Source organism: Anguilla rostrata, chromosome 11 (genome assembly GCF_018555375.3).
Source record: "Anguilla rostrata isolate EN2019 chromosome 11, ASM1855537v3, whole genome shotgun sequence".
In the NCBI taxonomy this organism is placed as follows: Eukaryota; Metazoa; Chordata; class Actinopteri; order Anguilliformes; family Anguillidae; genus Anguilla; species Anguilla rostrata.
This window is the reverse complement of record NC_057943.1, coordinates 16,457,580-16,469,882: the sequence shown is the minus strand read 5'-3', so window position 1 is coordinate 16,469,882 and position 12,303 is coordinate 16,457,580. Positions and strand designations below refer to the sequence as shown.

At 39.9% G+C, this 12,303-nt stretch overlaps 1 protein-coding gene across 3 annotated transcripts in view; it reads left to right on the top strand.

The window, feature by feature from the left end:
* Nucleotides 1–11,033, top strand: part of cacna2d3a (calcium channel, voltage-dependent, alpha 2/delta subunit 3a) — a 182,387-nt gene extending 171,354 nt beyond the window's left edge. For 2 of the 3 annotated variants that reach the window (XM_064298290.1, XM_064298289.1), the window contains one exon: nucleotides 6,207–7,272. In XM_064298290.1, the coding sequence (XP_064154360.1) occupies nucleotides 6,207–6,348 (142 nt within the window). In that variant the 3' untranslated portion in view covers nucleotides 6,349–7,272. The other variant, XM_064298291.1, reaches the window with a different exon arrangement.
* The last annotated feature ends 1,270 nt before the right edge of the window (nucleotides 11,034–12,303 follow it).

Here is a 12,303-nt window from a genome sequence, read left to right as displayed (position 1 = left end):
GTCCCGCTTCCCTCCCTGGAAGAGACGTGTATTTACCATAAGAGAAAACCTACCATATCACAGGGCGCGAGAAGTCAAGCTGCGAGATTCTTTGTAAGTGTTGTGAACTGGCTTGGCTAAACAAAGAAAAATTCTGAGCAGATGAGATAAGGTTTGTGTAGAATATCGGACTGTGACTTTCTTCCTGGCCCCAGGTCTTGCTTGAACCGCTAACGGTTTTCCCTCATTGGGGCTTCACTGCTATCTCAGGCAAGGGTCGGGGCAGACCACCATGTCTGAGATAGCTCTGAGCATAAGTCAGCCCTACCGTCTCTGGTGCTGAATCACCAGCTGCTGCAACCTCTGCCCACAGACCTCAAGATGACCAAAACCAGGCCCTTCTACATGACCTGCAGCCCTGCTGTATGTTTGCAGCAAGAACTTGAATTAGGGCTCCTGACACATCTCTGATGTTGTCACTCATCTCTGGTTTTGTGAGTGAGGCTGAGGGTGGGGTCAAAGTACGAACAAGACTATGGGTGCGAGGTCAACAGGACTGCAGTATATATTGCACACATGCTGAATGGAGGAAGAGTCTTCATATTGCATTATTTACAAAAAATAATTTAACAGGTGTTTTGATGTGTTCATGGCTTAGCGGAGGCAACTTCGGAGAGTTGCCATTCTTTGGTTCACGAAATCATTGCCTTCCACAGACCTAAACACCTATACTCTCTGGTGTACAGTTCGATATAACTGAACCTACTCTGTTTTTCTAAGCTGTGCTAAAAGAAAAAAAAATTATACTTTAAGGCACAAGTTTAATTGGGAAAATATCTTACTGATTAAAAATGTGACGAGAGCATTCATACACAGCGATTACATGTAGACTTGGTAGTACTGAAAAGACAAGCTTCTTGAAAAAAGCTTCCTTTCAGAAATAAGAAAATTAGTGTGGTCCCCATTAACAATTTAAGGTTTTTTGTCAGGCAATTTCGGGGTGTTCTACGGATCATTCAAATAAGCGCTCATTGCTTCCAGCTGTGGAAACGAAATGCAAGCTGAGATATTTGTATCCTCCGTGTGTATCCTTGTGGGGTTAAAGGTGCAATCATGGAGCTGAGGATGCCAAGAAGAAAAGTGTCATGATATTGGAAAATCAAAACACTACTGTCACAAATTATAGCTGAGGTAATATTTAAACTACTAAAAAGACCTTCTGGCAGAGCTACAGCAAATAGTGTGGGACATGGATCCCGCTATTGGGATGAGGATGGCAGAAATCCCAAGCACATTAGCAAATTTACAGCGAATGGCATCACTGTATTCAGGCCGCGGATTTAAATAGATCACATGTGGTTGTGTGACCTCTAAAACCTAGCTAATAAATCTTCCTAAAATCTGTGTAATCTCATTAAATTTACTCAGTGGAGGCTGAGATTAAGTAAATCTTGTTTGGATAAAGAAAATTGATTAGAGAGAGCCAATATTATTTCTGTTCACAAAAAGTGTTTCAATTTAACAGGAAGATCTTTGAGTTTAAAGGGGAATGTGTGTGGATTTTAAATAAATCTTTAAAACGTATTAATATAATGAAGTAAGTAACAAGAAATGGGGTATTTATTGTCTCTATTTGAGATTTTCTAGTTTATGATGGGAGCGGATAAAAGTTCAGTTCAAGTCTAGCTTTCGTTCATTTAAAATTTTATGTTACAATGTGTGATTTTTGCTATACTATATACTGTGTGAAAGTACATATTGTATTTTAAATTTGCTTTTAATATTTTGCTAAACAACTCTCATGGTCATGATTCTGATTATACTATAGAGGTGTAGTCTTTCCCTTAAAGTGTGTTAGTTTTAAAAAAATAATTCTAACACTCCATTAATTAAATATATTCTGTATGGACTAGAAATGAAGACATTTTTAATCCAGACACACTTTTTGTTGTAAACTTTCTTAGATCCTTTAAATGTAAAGAATGGAAACAAAGCAATAATCTGCCAATAATACATAATACAGTTTCTATAGTTACATGTTTCTATTGTATTTGAAAATTAAGCCATCATTTATGACAGTGAGATAAACTATGGTGATATGCAAAAAGACAAAGTTTTCCTTACTATTGCTCTTCAGCATATTTACCAAATGTTAACAAATACAATTAGGTTCTATGTAAAAAGGTAGTAGGCATATATGATAGTTAAACCATGTTCAACCAAAAACGTTCCCTGGAATTGTTTTTTCAAAGACCCACCCTGGGTGTCTTTAAATGGTGCTAGTTTGTTCTAAAAACTCTGCAGCTCTTCTGGGTAACCTTTTAAATCTGGAACAAATTAGTCCCTAAGAGAAACTGTCAGGGTTTTGGAGGTTTGTGGTTGGCTTTATATGAGTATTTACTGTTCTGTTCATTATAGCACAGGACAGAGTGGAATTTATAAGCGACCTGATAAAAATGGAGAATTGCTCTAAAAGGATGGGAAAAAACTGGAACAGCCCCTCTGTGCACAATTGTTTGTAGAATGTTATTGGACTCTTTGATGTATTGTTAAGGTTTCATTGTGTTGTGTGTCCAGAGTAATTCAGAGTTCATGTGAATCCTCATCAGGTATGAGAGTGCACTATCTTTACTCACTTGCACTATCTGCTCCTGATTCGTATCTCTTTACGTGCTCAGCCATAACCCCCCAGCTGTACCCATGTTCAGCTGGCTCTCAAACCCCGTAAGTGACTGTGTAGAGCTGTAATGCAGACCGTAATGTAGGCCACTGGCCTTTAAGTATCGTTACATAAAACCTCCTATTTATTACTTCCTCGGGAGGACTCCTGCAATGTTCTGGAGGTTTGGTCAGGTCCCCCCACCCCTCTGCGTGTGCAGTCATCTGTCATATTTGTGACTGTAAGGCATTGGAGGATTGTGGGAAGTGCGGAAAAACTCACAAAATAAAATGGTGTCATGTTTATGTGCAGTATTTATGGGCATTGCTCTAGATACAGTTTCATGAGGGCTAGGTAGAAACTGGGATTGAGTACGTTTGCATTGTCTGAGCGCACAATTTTCCAGCCAGAGTAATGTTTTAAGCACACCAAATCAAATGTGCCTATGGTTCTGACAGAAAGGCAGTATAGAATATCTCAGAAATGAATCTTGATGTCACTAACCTACAGGCATCTTCAAAGGAACATGCAGCAGGGAAATTGGCTATTCGTCCACATTTGTTTCTTATTGCTTTCTTTTTTTCCACATTGTCAGACTTTATTGCATGCAGGAAAATAAACAAGGTGTCGGCTATAACTAATATGCAGTATCTCCATATTCTGGGAACCATCAAAGTTTCTTCTAGTAGTAATCTTTTAGATGATTATTCGCTTGACCATTTCTGAGGGTACATTCATAAAGGACACTTTTTAAAAAATTGATTGGTTCAATTATCAGGAGGGGGGTCTAATGTGGATAAAGACACATTAGGCCCCCCTCCTGATTAGCTGATGCTCAATTTCATTTTTTTTTATGATTAGATTTTTAATTTGTTATTCTTAAACAAGTAAAATGATTAGTTGCATGTAACTGGTATAATTTGCTGTAGATAGTGTAATTTGCTGTGTGACATGTTGATATACATTTTTAAAGTTTAAAAAAGTTCCTATAACCTCGGGAACACTCTGTGCAAACCAGTAAGTGTACTTTAAACATGAGTCCATTGCATGAGTCAGTAAGTGTAAGTGCTCATATGGTTAAGAATGTTGTGTGAAGGTGTGTGGCCATCAGGTGTGTTCTGTATCAGCCTAGAGACTCCCTGATGGGAAATTCCTCCTCAGATTTGTGGGTAGGAAGATCTTATTGGAAAACCTCACACGGTGGCTGTTTTTATGTGTGCACAGTTAACAGCGCTCGTTAACTCTGAAACCACAGTCTGACCCTGTCATTCATTACGTAATTACAAAACACAGCACACAGGTTCCAGGAGCCTGATATCTGACATCATCCCCAAAAGCCTCTCTGTAGTGCTGACTTCTAGGAGCTCTTTCAGTTGTTCAGGTGCACATTAATTGTTGTCATTTAATCATTTAAAATGTATTTTTTCATTTGCATAATTTTGTTTGCGCTTGGGTCAAAAGACAGGTATTTGTTCACTGAGAGGTTTACATGGAAACTATTTGTTGTGATGTTTCTTTCTTTGCTTGTTTCCCTGAATTGCTGGACCATTCATAATCAAGTTAATATAACTCTGTGGAGAATTACTGCTGTGTCTTGGAAGTTGACTGGGTAGTCATGTGCTGCTTGACTTCACACCTTGCAAGTCATTACATCTTCTTGTAGACATTTGGTAACGAGGCAGAAAATAGTTTCACTGCCTGTCGTGTGTGTAATTGGCAGTGCATTAGCTTCAAGTATGGCACTTTGTACCACTTTTTTGTATAGGAAATCCAGTTTAATAAATAGGTTTACAGGCTGTCTCAGCAGTAAATCCTACGCATTGTAAATAGCCACGGCTGATGGCACCTGCTGAGTAAATGACTGTCTTTGCCTCTTTGATCTCAGTTGAGTTGAGTATAGATTAGCTTATAGCTTAGAGTATAGGGGGCGACATAGCTCAGGAGGTAAGACCAATTGTCTGGCAGTCGGAGGGTTGCCGGTTCAAACCCCGCCCTGGGCGTGTCGAAGTGTCCTTGAGCAAGACACCTAACCCCTAACCCCTAACTGCTCTGGCGAATGAGAGGCATCAATTGTAAAGCGCTTTGGATAAAAGCGCTATATAAATGCAGTCCATTTAGCTTGCCTGTAATAGTGCGCCATTATTGGGAATGGTTTGCGGGGCTGTGAGTGCTGGCTCATATACATCAGCCTTGCAGTCTCTCTTTATTTTTATTACACTTTAACTATACATTGATTTCTGCATCATCTGTTTTCTGCTCAATTTTAAACATCAAAAGCTTAGTTCGTCCCCACAATGAAATGGCGGGTTTCGTTTTTGAGGGACTTCTGGAGCTCTGTTTGTTGTTTCCCCCTCCGTGTCCTGATGACATGCCCTGCTCTGGCCAATCAGCAGCTGTGCTGCTGCGATGTGTTTATCTTTTTTCACCAGAGTCATTTCCTCCCAGCAGGTTCTGTTTTATATTGGTTGAGTAGAGCTATCCCCTCCATTCCGGGGCATTTTTAAGACGAAAGGATTCACAGGAATTTGTCTACCACATGATAAATGTCTTACAGTGAAATCCATAAATCTCTGATACTGTAGGAAAGATCATCCCACTGACTTTTTCCCAGCATTGGCCTCATGTAGATTTATAAATCGGGTGCCAGGGCCCCCAAATCAAAATTCATCTCCCAGGACTATAGAAAATGAAATAAATTTGGGAGTTTAAGTGTGGTTCCAATTTGTCTCTTTTCAAATGCTTTATATTTTGCAACACTTCATCGGTGAGGAGGAAAAAAGTCTTCAAGATCATTTATAGTGAATATGATAAAAATGGTGATTGGAGATGAAACAAAAGAAAAACATCTGGAAAGGCAGATCACATTGTGGAGGCTATGTTCACCTTGGCACATGTTCTGTCATTACTACACACAGAGATCATGTTCTCCTTCCAGGTCACACTGTGTGTGTGTGTGCGTGTCTGTGTGTGTGTGCGTATGTGTGTGTGCGTGTGCGTATGTGTGTGTGTGTGTGTGTGTGTGTGTGTGAGAGAGAGAGAGAGAGAGAAAGAGGTAGAGGGAGAGAAAGAGAGTGAGAGCGAGAGAGTGATCAGTGCTGCATTTGGGATAAATAAAATGTTCATATGATACTATAACTATATTTTGTTTAAATCTCTTCCATCTCTTACATCACTTATTGCAAAATAACAACATTGATATTTTCACTATCTATATATGGCATGTGGAGGGTTTTTACTTTTTAGAAGCAGTCATTATTTTTTACTGCCTTGTGTTGTTTGCCTCTGTGTACTGAATGTGAATGGCCTTTAAAGAGATTTCCAAGCATGAAAGTTATTTGCAAGGTTAAATATAACTGTAATGTAATACAGTGTGGCCCCTTACAACCAGTTTTTGATTGCATTCTAAACATACAGTGTGTTCTGTTCATTCACATGAAGTGTGCTTCCTAACCCAAGAATCTAACCATCTATGACCCTTCACTCAGCTCCGCAAAGAAAAACAGTACAGAGATGGAAAAGAAAGAAAATGAAAACATCATTTTGACTTTTTTTTTTTTTCTTCCTCCAGATCGTTCGTCATTCAGCAAATCCCGAGCAGCAACCTTTTTATGGTGGTGGTGGACAGTAAATGCGACTGCCGGTCTGCCACGCCCATCACCATGGAGCCCATAGAGATCATGTATATCCTTTTCTGTCTCTTGATGAAGTGAATCTGTGTAAAAGTTCAGCGTGCCCTGCCACTTCCATGGAATTTCACAGAGCTTTTGAAATGGATTTGTGACAAAAGTTCAATTTTCTGGGTGAATTGTATGGTGCTGGTGCTAGATGTGTTTTTCATTTGACGATGGCCCTTTCATTTACGGTTTGCAGTGTGTGTTGTGAGACGTGTGAGTCAGTGTGACAGCAGGGCCCCTGCCAGTTCTTTTCTTGCTGTTGAAGATCTGAACCATAAACCACCACAACATGCAATGGTGTTTATCAGGCAGTTAACTGTTAACAGTTCCTACTTTCAGTAATAAGGAATTAATAAAACTATCCAGATAGCTGTGCTGCCAAGCAGCATTACAGACAAGGAAGGTTTTAATTAAATTTTTATTGACTCAGTGTGGTCAGTTCCAAGGCCTTCATTTTGTTTAGTTTAATTCTTTGTCTTGAGCCGAGAATCGCAGAAAAAGACATTCTTTCAAGTAGGACGTAAATGCATAAGCCTATCATTTCTTTTTCACCTCATAAATATTGTGGTGCCAGCATTTTGGTCACTTAAATATTATTTTGAATACGTGCTGCTGGGAACATTTGAGGGGGAAAATCTGTTTAATTTGTGGACAGGCTTTGTTGAAGTTTCTTCCCCTTTTGCTCTCATTTTATATGAGATGTGTCTTAATGCCTTTGAAAATGCATATATCTTAACATGAACAACTGAGGTTTTAAAGTATTACAGTCTTTAGAGTTTGGGAAGTGTATTTCACAACACCTTTAAATCAAGAAATGATCTATAACAGACGTGGTATTACAGAAGGCAAGAATGCATGAAGAACAATAAATGTTGCTTCAGTTCTTTTATTTATTTTGGAAATGACATTGACACTCCACTCATTTCTTACATGACAAGTTTTCTAGCACTCTCTTTAACTCCTGCTGAACATAACGAATCCCTGAAATGTGAGCGCTTAAAATCACAGAAGGACCGGAGACGCCCTGATTCTTGTCATCCTTTCCACCCTGAGGTACTGTGGGTGTATGTTTGTGTATGTGTGTGTGGTGCAACTTTGTCTAAACTCAGTCTCAGACAATATCATTATTGTCACATGACTGAAACCATAGATATCTTTGGCCACAGTGGTGGCCTTGTCATACTTAGGCCAAGCATTTCCCGGCACTTATGTAGTTGCTAGCGCGGACTGTGCTGACCAGAGTTCCAGATCATGTTCAGGTGCAGTGTATCCATGAACAGCCATGTAAGAGTTATTTAATACTCAGCTGGATGTAAGAATTCTACGGAATTACATTCCTGCTTCAGTTCCAGTTTCCCCTGTGAAATGTCACGAGAGGAGAAATTCACACCTCTTGCTCTCGTTTGCATCGCAGGAAAACGCTATGGAGTGTGGCGGAGCGCTAGGCCTTGCACCCCAGATGGCGGGAATCCTGCTGCCGCTGCTCTTCTCTCTGCTTGCCAGGTGACGAGGAGCATCTGGCACCCGGCACCCGGCACGGCATGCTGAACAAACACGGAGAAAATCACGGACTTGAAGTACTGATGTGGCATAGCAGAATTTCACTTCGGTTGAAAACATTGGCATTTCATGGACATTCATGAATTTAAGTGGCCAGTTGGAGTAATGGAGTAATGTACTCCAGTTTTCAACAAATATGAGTGTGTGTGTGTGTGTCTGTGTGTGCGTGTGTGTGTGTGTGTGTGTGTGTGTGTGCGTATGTGCGTATGTGTGCATATATATATATAAAGTTTTATTTATTTATAGTTTGCAAATGGTAACCATAAACTGTGACACTGGGACATGAGTTTGCAGAAGAGTGGTCATTATTTTGAGCTTTGCCTTATACAAAAACAACCTGGTCTTGTTTGTATACTTTTTAAATAGAATTATCTTTAAAATAATGGGGTAACAGGGAATGGTTTGTGTTGAAGACAATAGCTCATTTTATAACTGTTAAATCTGGGTTACTAGGAGACCAGGCTGCTCTTTTTATATGACAAAACTGAGATGATCAAAGCAAGGAGCGTTTCATTTAAACCAAACGGATGCATGAAAAGAATCACTTTGACATGGAATAAATTTATTTTTGGTCTGCAGATCATTAATACTTAAGGAATAAAAACTGGCAAACTCACAGAGATGGATAATATGAGACTCCCTAAAAATGAGATTTCTGTTTTCATGGTGGAAGTATATTTCTATAAATTTCTTGCAGTTATGCTCAAGCTCATTTAAGAAAAAGTCATGCTTGTAAATTGCCAAATGAATATGAAACCTATTTTTATCATCAGAACTTGTCTAATGCTTACATGAATTTACTTTGAAGAAAGACTGGGTTGTGTGTGAATGTATGTGTGTGTGTGTGTGTGTGTGTATGTGTGTGTGTGTGCGTGCGTGTGTGTGTGTGCGTGTGAATTTTTGTTTAGTATGGAAGAAAAGTGAATAAGATCATGTGCAATAAATCAATGAGAATTCATCATCATTTCACTAATAGCAGTGGGGAAAAATAGGGACTCAGAAAATGAAGACTGTTTTGCACTTAATGTTCCATCTTAATACGTTTCATTACATGAATTCATTTTGAAGATTATCCGGTGATAATTACAGAATAGTGCGTACAATAAAGCTAGATGAACACCAGTATATAGAATCAGGATTAGTAAAATGCAATGAAAACAAAATGTCATTGTTTGAAAGAATGTTGTAATAAACATATCTTTCACAAATGCCATAGGGAAGGTACTGCACCTGGAAAGAATGTGCACCTGCCATGTTCTCCAGACTGGCTCCATGCCACAGGGCTTGTTTAAGAGAGAGCTGTCTCAGGGTGCTGGAACATTACACCCCAACACTGACTGATTCCGTTTATGAAGTGGTGAGCCATCTTATTGGAGAGTTTAGGAATCGCTTGCACAGTATTTGTTCTTGATCTGTTTATGCTTCACCAGTTGTCTTGTGGGGTACAGCGGCAGAAGACTCTGGTAGAGGCCAAATTATTATTACTCCCCCCACCCCCCACCCCCCCATCACTATGCCATAAAATAAATATTTCATTTATATCTGAGAATGCACATGAAATATTTGTTTGACAACGCACATTTGAAATATTGTTTGAGCTATACTGATTGTTACTTTGTGGTCTGCTCTCTCTCCCTCAGTAGTCAGGGATAGATACTGGTGGCTATTTTACCCACATCTGATTAATGCTTGAGCAGGCATATTTGTTTTCCATCAGCCGTAATGGAGGACACATGTTTGATTATGGTTCTTGGTTCTATGATAAATTGACTGTTTTGTGGCCGCCTCTCCCGTTCCCCTGTGGCCTTATCTCCGACCCCATCAGGGCTGCGGCCTGCATTGTATTCAGAGGCATGCCACCCATTGGTGCACAGCGAGGAGGTTTTCTTTTCCTTCAGAGAAACATCAATCTCGTATTACCGGGGGCAGTGCACCAAAAACAGAGAACATAACAGAAAACACATTAAACAATGTTATTAAACATGCTGGGAATTACTTGTGAATTTGCTTTTCATTTTCTGCCAGTTTTATATATATTTATTTGCTTACTCTGTCACAACCACTTTCTTGTGCTTGCTTTTCAGTGTTGCGTTTTCCCTCTTGTGAGACTAAATCTGTACTCGAGAAGGGTTGTGAATTGGAGCCATGCATGGGCTGAGTGAACTGTAAATCCCAGAGCCTGATGATCACAAACTGAATTGATTTATGCACTCTGGGGAGGTGCCACCCCTCCCGTGGAAGGGGGCTGCTTTGAGCTGTGGCTGGGAGGCGTTTCCATTTCTGTGGTCAGTAATTAGTCACTGTATAATTGACTGCGTATAACAGTCCAATCATTTGTGTCTCCTCCCAGGAGACAAGATTGATAATGGCAAGGAGGCCCCGCTTAAGCACAAGATATTCCACTAGGAACTAATTATTCATTTTTCTAACTGCCGTTTAGATCACTAGAGGCAACCAGACACTAGACTTGGTAACAAATGCTTTTTTGCTCTTGTTTTTATTACTGAAGGAAAGTGTAGGAGTAAACATTCTCTAATTGGAGAGAATTCAGCACAGAGAAAGACCTCCTCTCTCCTCCTTATCTCTGACATTGTCTGTGATTGACTCATCTCCTTCGCGGAGCGAACTTGCACTAGGGAGAATTTGCATGCAACTGCAACTCCTATAGCTTCACAGATGGATTGCATCCCAGTGCTAGGGCATTGTTTTCAGGGTAAATTAAGCTGAACCAAAAGGAATGGGGAAGAATGCACTGGGGAGGTTAGCAAATCAGCAGTGTACACACAGTAAAAACTAGAAAACAGAAGGAAACAAAGTGCTAAAATAAAGCAGTACTGCTGAGCATTCCCTTTCTAAGTGATCTACAAGTTTACAAAAGGGATTTATGAAATGGCTCTTGGCATCTTAGTGTTAGAAAACCTCACAGAAATTACCTTTTTTGTTTCATTTGGTGGTTAGTTCTGTGTCAGGCAAATCACAGCTACTGAATTCTGTGGATGTGGATATCTTTGGCCTTTCAGAATCAATCAAATCAGAAGAGATTTTTGATGAAAATGGTTTGTTTGTCTGTTAGAGTTAGTGTAAATTCCATTGTTGACTGTTTTGGATCAATATTGATATGCACTGTTAAAAAGAAATAAATCTTGAATTCTTCTTTTGTATTTATTGTCTTTATGTGTTTAATTTTTTGGAGGGGAGGCGAGTGGTGGGTAAAATTATTTAATGTAGCAAAGTACACCTGAATTACACCAGTTTGTACCATTTTTGTTCCAGTTAAGGGGGAAATGTACCACAGAGTAACATCTGAGTTCTTCATTGGTCCTTTTCCTTTTCAAGCAATCCGCTCGAGTTAGCTGTGGTAGACTTGAGAGTATATCCGACAGCACATTTTTGGAGGGCTAAGGTCATGGCCTGTTCAGAAACACAGTGAGCTGCCGTGCCAGTCTGGTCTCACACCTCATCGCCAAAAGCACATCAGTCAGATGGTCAATCAAGGCTGGACAAACCAAGTGCACCGCAGAGCAGACGTCAGCACTTGGAACATTCTTTTCTTTGGGGCCATGGTCATGTTAAAATGGAAATGATATTCACCACACAGGCCACACAAACTCCTGGCCAGGGCATATGCCCATTTATGCTCCAGAATTATGGGAAATTTGGAAAAGAAATAAATGATTAAAATAAAAAATAAAAATAAAAAAAAACTATTCTACTCCATCATTGAGTTACACAGGGCTGTGTGCAGAATGTCTCTGTGCTACATAAGAATAACAGAGATAAAACCCTCATTATCCAAACAGCAACAGGCCGGCTTCGGTTTGGTTTGGCCTGGGGAAAAAGTACATTCAAGGCTGCAAGTCAAGGAGTGTGTTTCTTGACTATGTCACCCGCTTGAAGGGCAATTGTAGGAGTTTTCTGGCCGGCCACTCGGAACACGCACAGTATTCAACATTGCTGTATGTCACTGTTCAAACAGAACTTGTAAGGGAGTAATTAAGGCTCATTAGTGCAGTCCTTGTTTCCCTAGGCTGTCAGAAGGGTTTCTGTGACTGTGTGGATATGATGGTGCCTTTGTGGGACCATGCTGTTTGTTGAATATAGGCTCAGGCAGCTGCACGGTACCAAAATTATTTATGACCGCCGGGTCGGTTGCAGTCATGATTTCTTCAGCCAGACATACACAGTTAAAAAGGTGTATGTGGCTTTTTTACAGTCAGTATCTATATCTTCTCAGATCATTCAATCGAAGGACAAGAGCAGTTTGACTTTAATATTCATGCTGTTGTTACTTACATATTGTTTTGACCTATGAATTGGGTAATCTCCCTACTTCCAGACGGTAAATGACTTATTTACTACCAGGCAGGTAGAATGGTGGACTGGGATGTTGACCATGTCATCAGCACACGCCCACTGCCTGCTCCCATGAAC